This window comes from Pseudopipra pipra, chromosome 11 (genome assembly GCF_036250125.1).
Source record: "Pseudopipra pipra isolate bDixPip1 chromosome 11, bDixPip1.hap1, whole genome shotgun sequence".
NCBI lineage: Eukaryota > Metazoa > Chordata > Aves > Passeriformes > Pipridae > Pseudopipra > Pseudopipra pipra.
Genome location: NC_087559.1, coordinates 7,071,933 through 7,087,070, shown reverse-complemented (window position 1 = coordinate 7,087,070; position 15,138 = coordinate 7,071,933). Strand labels below are relative to the sequence as shown.

The following is a 15,138-nucleotide window of genomic DNA, read 5'->3' as shown; positions in this document are numbered from 1 at the left end:
AGAGAGGAAGACAGCAAAGCGTTTCAGCAGCTGAGCCCCAGCACAGATGAGATAAGAGGCCAGAGCCTCCTGCTCCCATAGACAAGGCTCAGACTCAGGATTCTGCTCCCTTTGCTGCCAGGAATCAAACCCCCATGGCCACTGCTGCTCTGTGCCTCCTTCCAGCAGCTCAGCCCGCACCATACGTGGTTTGTTATTCAGTTGTTTCCCAGTTCAGCTATGCTGCGTTTTCTGAAGCAGGGCAGGAATGGACCAGTGGGTACCTGCTTGTTCTGAGTTCCTGCAAGGCACCAGCCTCAGGGGCGAGCGCAGAACTGCACACGCCCACCACCACACACGTGGCCCCTGCTCCAAAGGGATAGTCAAACCTGGGACACCAAGCTGAGACAACTTCATCAGGGGAGCCCAAGCCATGCATGAGACCAGAGCTCCAGCCCCTGGCAGCATCTGGTACCTGCCTGCATCCTCTGCTGCGGGCGGCTTTGCTCCCACCTGCCAGGGCAGGGGGGGTTTAGAGGCACCACTTGTATTTGCCAGTCATAGCTACTAACCTGGACATGTCTGCTCTTGCCAGTGAGTTTGCAGGGATCCATTCCCACTTCTCTGCTACCGTGAGCGTTTCACAGCAAATGCTGCTTTCTGTTCTGCGTGGGGCTGGGGAAGGCAGGCAGGGAGCAGTGAATAGCTTCAAGGAGGAAGGTCAGCCAGCCAGAGAGGATGGATTAGAAAAGGACAATGCAGCAAAGACCTGATTAATTTAATTGCTCATCTGAAATATAGTTGCAGATTAAAAGAAGGATGAAGAAGTTATAAGCATATGAATGGAGCCAAGTAATGATTTTAAGGGAGAGAATAGGCAGAGCCCTGCCTCCCCCTGCACCCTCTGCCCCACATACAAAGGCGTTTGTATTCAGAGATTACTCCAGACTGCTGGCTCTTCTCCTCATGCTGTCTCCTCAGAAATGGAGACACTGAGTACCAACAAATGTTTAAGTAGCTGCAGCTTAGTATTGCTGCTGGCAGCTCAGATTGAGTGTTAGAGCCAGGCATGTGCTGAAGCCTGTGAAATGTAATGTGAAAACCATTCTGCTCCCAACAGAACTGAGGTTTTCTTGGTGGGAATGGATTGATGGGCATGGCCTCAGCCTCTGCACTTCATATGCAGCCACTGCCTTGGAGGACCTGAAGCAGCTTCCCTTGGCTTAAAATTGTACCTACAACACATCTCCCTGTGCTTACAGTCAACTAATCACATCTCCAAACACTTCAGAAGCAATATTTATAACTAGAGAGAGGCAGAAGTAATTTCATGGAAAATTTTGCAGGTTTGTTGTTTGTTTTTTTTAAAGTGGAACAAACAAACAAAACTTCCCAGGAAATAAAGTATAAAAAGCATCTGGGTTAGGTCAAAACACTATTCTTTTCTCCTTTCGATTTTTTTTTTTTTAAACTCTGCCTTACGTTTGCTAATATAAAATAGCTGAAAAATTAAGCCAACTTTGAAGTGGAAACTCAGACTCTTCTGTGAAGGCCAAAAATAACTTCTTAGCGTTCTCCATCTCACTATTGCAAAGAGAGGTCAGAAACTTGTCAACTAAATCTGCTTCTGGAGGGCTACAATTCCGATTGCCTGGATAACTCCACAGGCAAAAATACTTGGAAAATATTGGAGTGAGACCGACAGGCACCACTTCTGGTCATCAGCTCCTTCCTCCTGCTCAATACAAGCTGGAGAGCTGCCTCCAGGAATGTGTACTGCAAAGGGACTCATCTCCTCCCACTGCATGACCAACAGCTACAAAGGTTGGTGACTTCTGGATGAACTCAAATGTGTCTCTTACAACGACCTGATTTGAAGAGTTCTCCATTTGAATAGTTCATGCAATGGGAGAACTTACCACATGGGTTGAGCTGCTTCAGCTGTTAATGACTCCTGGGTTGGGTTGAATTTCTGCGCCTTTGCCTGATAATAAAAGAAGTCTCTCACCTCAATGCTCTTCCCCAGCGGAATGTTTTCTTCTAACTCAGCCCTCAATCGGTTTGGGAAGAGGAGTTGTGTTGGAAAGACCCACTAGAGCAGGTCTCAGTGAAAATTTTTTTCCCCTCCTTAGTCTTTTCTGCCTCTCTGCACTTTTCAATACAGTAAGTGGGGCTATGTGGAGAAGAAGGTTTTCTAGCAAATGTCTTGATTTAACACTAGTTCCTTGAGATGTGCGTTTTCCAACAGCCTTCAACAAAATGCATTTTATTTTTCTATAGTGGAAAAATACCCATTATTGGGGCAGAAGGCTGAAGAGATGAAGCAATCACCTCTGTCTCTGAAGCTGTACAACAAGGCTGAAGAAGAGTGCTGCAATTTGCATAGAATAACAGGACCTAAGCACTAAAAGTGTTAAAATGACCCTGTCATTACACAGGGCTGGAAGGTTAAATATGAGTCAGGGACTGTGCACACACCCTGTTTGCTTAATCCCACAGCAGCCCACGTTTAAAATATTTGTAATCATTTATTAAGGATAAATGATAGAAAATAAAGATAACCTTAAGAGATTGGCCATTGAAACTAAGAATTGAGCTTTTGAAATAATGTATGCTCTGTTTTCTGCATCTGACAGTGTTTCAGACAGCATGAGGAAGGAATCCTCTCTCCTTTGGGTTGAAAACTCAGAAGCTGGAAAAAGCTAGAGTTGCCAGCAGTAACAGATCTGCAGCATTTTCTGACACAATGCCTGAGTAACATACAAGGGAGGACAGAAAATGCAACTTCTTCACTCTTACCTGCAGTCTCTGGGGTCGTGGTGATGTCAGAGTGGCTGCAATTCATCATGTGATTGTCCTCCTGGGAGCTGGTCCCCACGTTTGCTTCCTTTTAACTCAAATTTCTTCTACCTGAATTTTCTGGTATATTTGATGCTATTTTTCCCAGCTTAGAAAAGTTGGGGGTTTTCCCCACATTTCTCTCAATAGCACTGCTAGTGGTGTGGACCAGGTCCAGTATCCCAGCTCATCCTTCAAAAACATTTGCAAAATGAACTGTTTTTCTCCCTTATCATCCCATGGCAAAGCATGTCCCTGGTCAATGAAGGCAGCACCAGCTGGTCACCAGGCATCTCTGAACACCTCTGGGATGTGCTTGTGTATGTTTTGCACATTGGGGCACTCCTCTACTGGGTAGAAATTGGGGACCATCAGTCTATCCAACCAGAAGGACATGAGTGGATAGTCAGGGCCGTTCTCCAAAATGGTCCCTGGTCCACAGACTCCATTGTGGGCTTGGTGCAGGGTTATATATAAACAACATTCTTCCCCTCCTTCATTCCTTTTGCATGGGACAATCAAACAAGGAACCCAAAGCTTGGAAATAAACACCAGCACAGAAAGGAAGTTTACCATTCAATGTATTATTCCCTTGTGTACAAAGTATTTTGCCTCTATAATAGCACATCCATTGAAATACAATGGCAAATGCAGCAAGACCATACAGACATGTCTTATGGATCTTTTCATTTCCTTTTGAGTATAAGCAGAAAGAAAAGAAACACTGTACAGGAAAGTGCTTGCAAAAAATACCCCAGTTTGTAGAAAAATAATGGCATTGATACACAAAATCCAGAGTTGTTTCCTGAACAAGAAATGTCTATTGTCTCTGGTCCTCAAAATCTGCTCTATTTAATGATGCCCATTAATGAACCACAGGATCAGTGCTCTGTCATTTTTTTCCCTTATAGTTTAATATTTTTTAGGCTTCTCTTGCTCTGTTAATAGCTGCTATGAAACTATATGGTAGAAATGAAAGTGTACAGGTCAAAATAATATTTCTTTTTATAAATAGCCATTCACTTCATTGGAGAAAACATAATAAGCCTGTACTTTCTAAGCACCACTGTTTCTTTCTGAAGTTCATAGTGCAATTTTCCCTTTTGCCCTACAGAAGTTATACATAAGTAATTATCATTAAAAAAAAATTCACTATTCCATTACTACTCCTTTCCCCTTTCCCTTTTTCCTCTTCCTCTTTCCCTTTTCCTCTTTCCCTTTTTCCCTTTTTTTTTCACCAGTTCTGTAGCTGCTTGCCTGTGAGATGTCTCCCAGCTGACAGGAGCACGTCGATCCCTGACTGTCAGGCTGACAGGCTTCACTCCAAAGGCTGAACACAGCCCAGCACACACATGGGTTATGAATCCAGGGATCGGATCGTTTATCACCATTGATCCAACTGTTTTGTAACAGACTGATTACACATCCTTTGGGGAGCTCTGTAAAAGACTCACACAAGATCCTGAGGTTGTGTTTGTTAGCTGTTTGCATCCAAAATGGCAAGAGTTATCTGGAGCAGCAGATAAGCCTCTTTGGTTTTCCAAACTGCTGGCAATTTTGTGCTGTAAAGCTTCCTTTCCTTGTACTTTGTGCTCCTGGCTGCCCTGACATATAAGGTGAGAGGGCAGCATCTTCCTATCACTAAGTAAAATTGTGGAGAAACAGATAAGGGACATAGTCATAGACTACAAAAATAATCTGGTCACATCACCCCCGTTCAATGTGCTACGAAGCTCTGCAAAAGCGTGGCGTGCCACAAGTGGAGGGCTATGTACAGGCAGGAGCCATGGCACCTATGGGACATGGCTCCTCAATTTATACTAAAAAAAAAGCCAGCGCTAAAGGTCTGGTTGTACATGGGATGGCAGAGAAGCAAGGAGCACAGATGCCTTACCAGGAAGATCCGAGGCAACACAGAAGTAGGCGTAAAGCAGCTTGTTTTTGAAGGGGGAGCAGAGTCATCTGTAAGTACAGAGTGATCTTGTTGAAACAAGGCAGCGCCAGCGCTGAAGCCTCCCTTTGCAGATGGTCTGGGAGTGAGTAGGAAGCCGGGGAAATGCTGCAGGTGCCTGCAATGGAGTCCCCTGGCCAAGAGAAGGGGCGGCTTGGCTGGGCGTGCTGTCCCCCATCCCCTGCTGTGGAGGGAACACGGCAGGGATGCTTTCAGCTTCATGCTAGGATTTTGTGACAAACTCCGTAAGAAACTGCATCACTTCTGAGTGCACAGTCCAGGGAAACATATGGCCTGATCAGCCTGTCTGGGATGAGTTAATACCCCGCTTCCAGATGGAGCCAGGAAGCACAGTGGCACATGCAATTAGGAGACAAAGATGTTTTTTTGAAAAGTGAGTTCACTTCAGAGCCCTACGGAAAAGGGGCTTGAGCTGAAGATCCATCTGCAGGAATCTTCCTAAAGCTTGGGTAGATCTTAACAGATTTGAATCGCCTGACAATTTTTCTGCTGTATCCCCTTTTCACTGATAAAGGCATCGGATTAACTAAAACTACAGAGCATTAATAAATATCATGTTAGCACCAAACCAGTGCTTTTAGCACTGGCCACAGAGGTCATGTGAAATTCAAAACATACCTAAAAGATAAAGATTGCTAATGCAACTAGCACTGTATTCATTGTCATGTTTTCCTTGAGTGCTGTCAGCCTAATCCCTAAAAATAAAATTTAAGCACATCTTGTCTATTTTCCTTACATAAAGACAGACTGAAATGCCAAAAATACCCCTATGCAGATTGTGTAGCACCGTGGAGGGCCAAAGGAGCCCATAACTGAAGGAAAATTACTGATTGAAAGTAAACAACTGAATACAGTGACAATAAAGTATCACTTGTCATAATGCTACATATAATGTAGAGTATACAAAATGCAGTGGTTTGACTGCAGAATTTAACAATAAAAAATAAAAATAGTAAAAGCAGCCTTAATATAATGATTTTACGTACAAAAATATTAAATCAAAATAAATAATCCCAAACATAAATATTATACTGTACATTAAGAATATGCAATCTATATACATATAAACAGATAAAAAGTGGAAGGCAGAGGTATTGCATCGCTATCCTTCATCCGTCTCATCTCCACTGGCTGCTCCCAGAGAACCTGGAAAACACAGACAAGGTGCATATTAGAGTCAGATCATCATCTTCACCTCTGGAACCTGTAACTAGAGAGATCAACACAAGAGCAGAGCCAAAGTAGGTGTCAGTGAGGCGGGAAGTGTGTTTCCATTAACACCATTAGGGTTACTGGGGGAGCAGGGGATCCCACCGGGATGCTGTGTGGAGTGTGTGGCTGTCCCCAGTGCGCTCAATGCACAAGTGTTTTTGCAAGCATGGCCTGATCTGTTCCTTCAGCATGTTTCTGGGAAGATTTCCCTTCATGCAGAAGCTGCTGGGAACTCACCATCGCTATAACACCTGAACGTCGAGGCCTGTTCCAGATGATGGAGTACACTTCCCACAGTAACCACCACATCTTCCCACTACTTTGGTACCATCCTGCAGGCAAAATCAGAAATAACATCTTAGTAAGGGCTCAGGAACTCCACATTGTGGAAGGGCCAGATGCAGGTTATTCTAGCCAGGATTTTTGATAGAAAATGGCTTGGAAGGAAAACAAATGATGCTTAGATCAATCTACAAAATCACCACTATATTCAAATACACACAAATGTAATTCTCTTCAGTGCTACCAGGCCAGATGGTGGACACAAATAAGAAAGGGTAGTTTTGATTTATTACATTGAAAGCTGCCCAAGGAGAAGGCTGTTTGGAGGGATATCTCAAGGGTATCTGCTTTCTGTGATTTGCCCCACACTGAATAATAGTAATGAGTGGAAAACTTGGCTCATGCAAGAGCAAAACCACATTGGACAATAACAACTCCTTAGCTGTGCCTGAACATGGGAAGGGCATGGGAGGGATATTTGCAGGCAGTACCAAGAAAGATCCATTTGGAAGGGAAAAGCCTGGAGCAGCTCCAGAGACAAGATGGGAGGGAAAGTGATGGAGTGAGGCAATCCTACTTGCTCCAGTACCATCCCTCCTCCCCTTCCCACAGCCAGAAAAGGAAAATGTGGAATGGTCCTGAGCTTGGCCTGGTCTCCAGGTGAGCCCTGCAAGCACACTGCAACTTTGGACTTGAGTCAGGAGATCAATACCTCCATCTGGTCTTCCTTATCCCATCTCCACAGTGTCTTTCTCCTCTTGGTCATTACAATGGACAGATAGTCCTTGAGGGGAATTCAACCCTCAATTACCAGAAAATTGGACTTAAGCACAGAACTAGCTTGCACAAAGCATTTATTTTTAAACGAGCTCCACCCTGCCCTTGACATTATTGATCTGGGACTGCAGCAGGCTGCTATCATCTCTTCTCACTATGCCATTCTTTCTTCTACTCCTGCGGGCAATTATGCCCTTGGAACAGCACTTGACAGATGCCACTGGGTGATGAAGGATCTTTAAGCAACCCTGTCCCTTAAAGTTTGTTTTAATTCTGCCAGCCACAATGTTCTCTGCAAGCCCAAAGTTGTCTGGTCGGGCTTCTCCTTTCTGAAAGGGAGAATAGCAAAGCACCTGCCAGAACTGACATACAGAACTGACAACTGTGCTGGTCCTCTTCTACCTGCAGCGTGGTCAGACCAGTAGCATTTAATTCTCCCCTAAGAGCACCAGAACAGATGAGGCTTAGGGGTTCATGGGGCTCCCCATAGCCAGGGAGACTGAAAGCAGTGCAGGAGAGAATATTTTGCAAATTGCTTTTTGTTAAATGGTTACAGTGACCTCCTTTGGAGAGTTTTAACAGGGGCAATCAGGATGACTCACATGAAGTAACAGCCAAAAAAGCAATCCTAGTATTCTACCATTTCAGAACGTGACACAGAAGCAACAGAGTGATGGCACACAGTGAGGGAGGTGTCAATGGGCAGGCAAATTAAGCAGTACAAGTTCAAATTTGGCTACGGAGTGATTTTGAAGGGCTGCCTGGCTTAGCCTGAGGCCTCCAGTCAGCAGAGCCACAGGCAGTGGCAGGGGATGGTGCCCCTGCCAGCATGCCATCAGCACCCCAGCCCACTTGAACTTGAGTGACTTGAGACTCTCTCAAGAAAATAAACCCAGCCCTGCCCAGCAGGAAGGTCCACATCCTCCACACTTTATCAGCGATGTTTTGGGAACAATTCCTGCTCAGGGCAGTTGCCTGGCACCAGACCCTCTCCAGCAGGTCCAACCCTGCTCTGCAGCCCTGACCCCACATGCCCTCGTCCTGCTGCCCGGCCCTGTGATGCACACTCCATGATGGACATCTCAGACAACTAATTAAGGATATCTCTGCCCCACAGCACTCAGTGTTTTCAGCTTCACAGTTAATCAGGCTCACTAATTAATTGCAATAACTCTGATCAAGTTAAACCCGCGAGGGCCTCTCCCCCCCCACTACCATTACAGGCAACACTTTAATGTCAGATGTTCTTTTTTATTAGTCTCTATTGGAAGATGTTGCTGTGAATGACAATGTGGTGATTAAAAACTTCTGATGAGCAGGTATAGCCATAACTTAAGTTACAAACTTACTGGGGATTTCTGAATTTCCGACACCGCGTAATTCCCTTGTGAGAGCCACTTGGCTGTTCCCATTAGGGACAGGCCTGTCCCATAAAGGTCTATGCTGAAGCGACCCTAAAAAACAAGAAGAGCCTGGTTATCCCAAAACACTGCTTTGGCCTCCTGGCACGTCACGGTATCACTTTTCTAACAGGATTTTGCCAGCAACGTTTCCCTTGTTTTCCATCACTGTGACCGTGATTAGCCCATTGTACAAATCACAGCAGGGCTCGCATTAGGAATTTCCTTCTGCTTAGTGGCTGCAGAGAAGGAGGGGCTGCAGCTTGCTTTTGAACTACCCTTTATTCCCGGGTTTTCACTGCCTTACCCAGGTTTTGCACTTTTTTCCTGGTTTTGCACTGCTTTTTCTCTGCCAGGTGAGGGCATTCTTGGCTTTTCCATGGCAAACTGTGGAGCCTGACATGCTCCAGTAGCTGATGGGAAGGGACTCCAGGGATGTGCTGCAGCCACTGTCACTGCTCCTTCCTCAACTGGAGAGGGCACACTTGTCCTTATTTTCCTTATTTTTCACTGGTTTTTTTCATTGTTCGTTTTTTTTTTTGTTTGTTTGTGTGTTTGTTTGTTTGTTTTCCCCTGGACTTCATTAAAATAAAAACTCTTTCATTTGCTTATTTCTTTAAAACACTTCATTCCCCCTTTTCTCAAAAAATGGAAAATTAAGGAGTATGCTGGCATCCAATGCTCAGCCCCCCAGCCCTCCCCTCGCCCCCATGGCAGACCCCAGCCCTGCCCGTTTCTGGACCCACAGAAGAATTCTTTTGGACACATCCCCAGGCTGACCCACAGCCCAGCACAGCCATGAGGTACCAGATGGCTGTTAGCTCTGCTCCTTGCACTTGCTGCTTTGGGAACGCTGATTTTCTGAGAGGAGCAAACTCTCTGGGTCAGGTAGACAGATATTAACATTCATGAGCATTCCTGAGGTAAGAAGTCAATCCCTAAGCTGCTGAGCTGTGCAGAAAAGTATCAGCTCCAAAAGCAGGGAGGGAAGGAGATGGAGAGGTTTGCCCTCTGCCGTCTGCTGCTGCAATTCCCTGCATAATGCCATTTGCCAATATGGTCCATCCCACACCTTGGACTATCCAAACTTATCACTTATCATCCCCCAGCCCCACAAAAGCTGGGCGTGCTGGGGACATGCAGCAAGCCATCTATAACACAGTGTTGTCTCCTAAAGACTTTCAAAAAGCATATTTTTTCCAAGCAGCTGGGCTAGATGTTCTACATCACCTTCTAGAGCTACTGAGGAGGCAACTTAGCCTGTGTCCTACTCTGTGCTTTCATGGGTGGGCAACTTGTGGTGCTGGGACAGGCTGGATTTGCCCTGGTGCACAGGTACCACCTTCATTTTGTCAGTGTTTTCATAGCCCCAAAGTGGGGTCAGTGATGGTCCCATGAGGCTGCTGTCAAAATAAACAGCAGGGTGTGGGGACACTGGGGCTGCAGCTGGCAGGTACCACTGTGGTCTCTGACAGATGGGCTCTGTCTTTCCAGCAGCAGAAATCCGACCTGTTCCTGCCCCACAAATGCCCTCTCCTTCTCAGGCACCTCTCCCAGAGCTGGCATGGCAGGAGTCCTGCTGTCTGTCTGCTGCCTTCCTATCCAGAGGGGCTGTCTCACTCATCTTCTTGCACCCCTGCAAACTGGTTTAAGTGGGTATAAGACTGCAGAGCACAGAGGCAGGTTCCCTGACTCCTTCCTGCTCTCCCTGCCCAGCATTTCCACCAATCCCTGTCATGGACTGATCCCCCTGCCTTCAACTACCCATGTAAAACCCAGTTCTTCTCCCACAGCCTATTTCTTCTTCCTTTTCTCCTTTACTGTTGATTGAGGCCATAGGGAATGTCCCTTAGGCAGCCACTGGCCTGATAATATGGAAAGTGGAAACTACTTTCTCCATCTTCACAGAGGGAACTTTCTCCATCTTCACAGAGGGAAAAGTTTCTGATCACTGAGATAAGAATGTGCCACACACTGAAGCTGGGCTGATGTGATCAGCAGTAATTAATAGAGGGCCTGAACATAACAAATGGCACCAGTTCCTATGAAATCCTCTTGTCAAATACCTGAGGGCATTTGGCAGCACTGTAGCAGTCCCCAGCAGTGGCATAAGGAACAGGTCGTCCATCGTGTGTCCTTGCAAACTGTAAGTCAGTTGCTGTGGAGAAGAGTTGGTGAATAACATGGAAAGAAAGATGCAGGGAGAGAGACAAAATAAATGTAAACGTGTTCTTTGCTGATGTTTAAATTCACTAAACCTGGTTTCACACATTAATCTTGAGAGTGAAGACTACTAGGTCTTTAATATTTAATCTCCCAGTTCATCCCACATGTGACTCCCAGCACATGAACACTGAATTTAACAGGAAACTTACACACTCAGTGTTTACAATTTGGTTTATGTCCATTGGTGATTTAAGAACAAGGTATAAATAACAACAAAACTCGAACCTATGACTTGGGATTTCTTTTTCTATCAGAAAATTCCCCACTTTCAAGAAGGCTACAGGACCTCCTAAATCTCTCTTTTAAACAAAAGCAAACAACCATCTCTGCTCTCCTGGCTGCCCCAGCCCAGGGGTCGGGTTTTCAAAGGGAATTGGGGTATTTTGCATTGGAAGGATCTGAAGTAACTGAGACTCATTTAGATGGGGATGTGAGATAGCTCCTGCCCGACAGAGGAAGGTGCCCAGCTCCTTTTGAAATTCAAAGGGAGCTGGTATCAAATTCCCCGAGGGTGGTTCCTTTCAGATCTTTACCTAGAAGCTTTTACAGATTATTAGTAGCTTTTTACAGATTAATAGACTGGGAGGTCTTGAAAATTAAGTGATAAAAACCACTTATCAGATAAAGAGTCGTTTTACAAGGAAGGATTTTGATTTGTTAAAAAACCCTCAGCTATTTACTGAATGAACTCCCAACAATATGTTGTATTTTTAAAACATTTGCTGGAAACTGATAGCATCCCTGGAGTCAGGGAGACTGAAACTGTAACCCTATGGGATGCTACAGGCTCTGTGGTGGTGAGGTGGCTTTCAGCTCCAAGGAATTACAAGAGAGAAAGGGTATCACTTATATTGCACAGCTACAGTCCTCTTCTCCCCTGCTAATCCATCTCCCCACCTCCATCACTACCAACACAAATTATTTCCCCATGGTCTGGCTCTGCCAAGAGCCTCCTCTGCCCTGGCCATAGGGAGCAGCATCCCCACCCTGGTGGAATTCCCTGCACTGGGATCTCCTGACATCCCTCTGTGCAAAATGGGGGGGCAGCTCCTCCCTGGTTAAGCTTTGTGTCTGAGTCCAGTCTAAAAATAGGAGATCAAATGAAATAAAATCCTTCAAAAAATACACTGGCCTGCCAGGTGCATGCAAATAGTCATTCTGCAGAGCAGATGTACCAGCAATTGTCTTAATATTTTCCTGTTTTACAGAGAAATAATACGAGCATCTCTGATGTACTCAAGTTGCAATCTCCGAGAGTAAAGCAGCAAACAGTTGACCAAGTTTAAAAGCAGCTTTTAACAGGAAAGCTCAGGAATATTGCTCACTAGAGCACTACTGCTTGCTTGTAGTTACAGCTGTATTTGTGTAAAACAAATGTTTTGTTTTTAATGGCAAGGCCCTGTTTTTACTCACTTATTATTTGCATAGTGTTCAGGTCCAGCCTTACTTTGCTGAAGGTGGAAAACCCAGCTGCTGTGTAATCTTTCCTACACTGGCAGTCTTCTCGTCTGCTCCCGTTATACGGACACTCGGTCGGGTTATGCAATCTAAATCAAAAGAAAACCCTTTCTACTCATGACCGGGAAATATTGCCATGGAAAACAAAAAACACTGTGAAGCTCACCATTACAGGATTTCTTACCTGTAACCATACACCTCTGAAAAATTCTCTGCATCTCCATTTACAAGGGTCACATACTCCTTTGGGCTGTCAGTCTGCATCCCAGAGCAATACACCTGAGAGAGAGAAGCAAGAATTTTGTCACAAAGGCAAAGGCATCGCTGAGAAAACCAAAGGTAGAAAATCCAAGCGTGGAAGTGAAGAGCACATCCAGGGTCCCCTTGCACCTTTGGAAAATACATTAACTATCATTCTGTTGCTGAAATGCACCTTTAACGTCTTTCCTTTGACTTGCAGGAAATATTCACCATCTTCAGTGACACCTTTGAGATTTTTAACGTCTTCGCAACTCCTTGGTAGTTCACCTGAAACAAAACAGAAATACTTGTAGTTACTGAGCAACTGTACATCAAAATTTCTTTTGGAACACTGTGAGGCATCCAAAACATCAAAACATCTTGTTTATTTTTCAGAGGTTTCCCTGGTGTGCCTTAGTGCTTAGTTGGATGGCTCCCAATGCTTGGAAATACTGCAGATCTCTAGGAGTTTGATGGGAAGAGATGCTGAAGCCATGAGAAAGGCAAAGGAAGGTGCAAATCTGCAGACTTACAGTCATGGACATTGTGGCATGTCCTCCTCTCCTCAGGTTTCAGATCCACATGGCACAAGCTGCTGACCTGGTCGTCGTTCGTCAAACACTGCACTGACCGGTGCATGACCCCAACTCCACAGGTCACAGAGCACTGCAGGACACAAGACAGAGATCTGGGGTTTATCTCAACAGTTTCTGGGTTCCAGAAGAACAGAGACAGGATGTTCCCCTTGTATCAAGAGAAAGACTCCAATCCTGCAAAGTGTTCAAACACAAGTTTAATTTTAATCAAATGAGTAGTCCCTTTGATTATTAATCCCTTCATTATTATCATCATCATTGATTACTTCAAGAAGACTACCATACTTTGCTTAGCATTTGCACGCTTTGCTGGATGAGGCAGTTGCTTAAAGTGAACCATGTGCTCAAGTGAAATGGTTTATTTTTCATGTTAGGAAGGTCATACAAGAGAGAAATGTTCACCAGAAGGCCTGCATGGTAGAAATCCTCTCCTGGTGGCTGTGAGACATTGCTTGGGTCACTGCCAGGGGCCTCTGAACAAACATGACTGTTGTTTTCTATCCAAATTGCACAAAAAAAATGGAGCCTCAATCTTCTCTCCCCTCACCCACTGGAAAAATAGATAAATCTGTGCAAATACTGGGTCATCCTCAAACAGCCCAAATCAAGGGCAATCTTAAGGCTGAAGTTGCACAAGTTACGAGAGCTACCAAACAGCAGCTCATCCTCTGCACTAACTCACAGGGAGGATCTGAAGCTTCCTATGGGGCAGGAGGAACTTTGGTTTCAAACAGCTTTGCCAGTTACTGTGACAACTTCCACTACATATTGCTTGGCTTTACCCTCGTTGCCTTGTAAAGGTTTGACAAATTCCTACAAATGCCTGAGCTGGGTTAATAAATCAAGTTTATGGGAGAAACATCACATTTCAAAGAATGTCAGAAGCCCAAAGAAGTGAAATGTTATCACCTTAATTAAAATTTGATCTTGTAGTTCAGGCCCCAGAAGAGGCTCAACCCAAATAACTTTAGCAGAAAGGCCAAATTCTTTCCCCTCCCCTGTCCCAGTATTTGCAAGAAGGAGGGGGAGAAAAAAAAAAAAAAGAAAAAAATAATTTTAAGGCTCAAATAACCAGTGTTTTAGCCTACTGGTGGCTCCAAAGTCTTGTTCATACACGTGGCTGGGTGGGATCAACTGCAGTTGCCAGCGATCCATCAATTTTTCCAGCACAAGACTTTCAAACCCTTGTTTTCTGCAACGACCCCCCTCTTCAATTGAGCACTCAGCATGACCATCAACACTGCCACAAATTTTGGTTACATCCAAATTTTCATGGAGATTATGACTCTACTTGTAGCTGCTGGGACTCCCCCATACGATGGAGTTCAGTCTGGAGCATGGAGCCCTACACACAGTGGGGCTGCTGCTCCACCAGAGTATTCAGTGCATTTATTTATGCAGCTTTTAAACATTCCCCCTCCAAACCTTCAGTCTGTGTCCCTGATGTAAGAAAAATATCAGTTTGTTCCAATCTTTTCAGTTAAAAAAAGTTTTCCAAACTTACACTTCCCCAGTTGCCGACACGCCAGGATGCCGAGACAGGGCATTCCCCGAGGTAGCAGGGCTGGATGTTGGGTGGCTGAGTGCCAGGACAGTTGACCATGTTCTGGTACCCGTACTCATAGTGGTCCTTCCCGGTGTAAATCTCACTGCAGGACACGAGGCGCTGCCTGTATCCCTTCCCACACGTGACCGAGCACTGCGGGCAGAGGAAACACCAGTGAGCACCACATGCTTCAGTAAGGCCACCCAAAACGGGGAGGAAAAGACAGCTTGGCAGCTTGTAACACAGCAAGCTGCTCCAGGGGATCACTAGTATCTAGTTAAGCCAGTCATGAGTATCGTGAGTGGCTACTACGAGTGAGCTGGTGCCTGACACTGTCTTTGAGCACCCAGTTCCTCTCTGGAATGGATCTACAGGTGCTTCAGGACTCTCTATGCCAGGCTGGCTCCTGGGCACATGTTATTTCTTCCCAAGTGCAAAGAAAGGAGCAGAAGATCCTTGGGAACTCAGGAACGCCTCTATTATTTAGTTAGTTTGGTTTGTTGTTTGGTTTTTTTCCCATGGGATACACAGAGATAGAAAACAGTCAAGATTGACCCTGAGTTGCAGGTATTTGGCACAACTGGAAGAACGACAAATTTTTCCTTGTAATTA

At 45.1% G+C, this 15,138-nt stretch overlaps 1 protein-coding gene across 8 annotated transcripts in view; it reads right to left on the bottom strand.

The window, feature by feature from the left end:
* Positions 1 to 3,381: 3,381 nt before the first annotated feature.
* ADAMTS9 (ADAM metallopeptidase with thrombospondin type 1 motif 9) overlaps positions 3,382 to 15,138 on the bottom strand; it is an 83,673-nt gene continuing 71,916 nt past the window's right edge. For 5 of the 8 annotated variants that reach the window (XM_064667284.1, XM_064667285.1, XM_064667286.1 and 2 more), the window contains 9 exons: positions 14,485 to 14,679; positions 12,918 to 13,050; positions 12,578 to 12,672; positions 12,329 to 12,423; positions 12,100 to 12,233; positions 10,527 to 10,618; positions 8,410 to 8,514; positions 6,239 to 6,333; positions 3,382 to 5,935 (listed from right to left, as the gene is read on the bottom strand). In XM_064667284.1, the coding sequence (XP_064523354.1) occupies positions 6,244 to 6,333; positions 8,410 to 8,514; positions 10,527 to 10,618; positions 12,100 to 12,233; positions 12,329 to 12,423; positions 12,578 to 12,672; positions 12,918 to 13,050; positions 14,485 to 14,679 (939 nt within the window). In that variant the 3' untranslated portion in view covers positions 3,382 to 5,935; positions 6,239 to 6,243. Of the gene's footprint in view, positions 5,936 to 6,238; positions 6,334 to 8,409; positions 8,515 to 10,526; positions 10,619 to 12,099; positions 12,252 to 12,328; positions 12,424 to 12,577; positions 12,673 to 12,917; positions 13,051 to 14,484; positions 14,680 to 15,138 lie in introns of those variants that run through there. The other 3 variants (XR_010433413.1, XM_064667289.1, XM_064667288.1) reach the window with 3 other exon arrangements.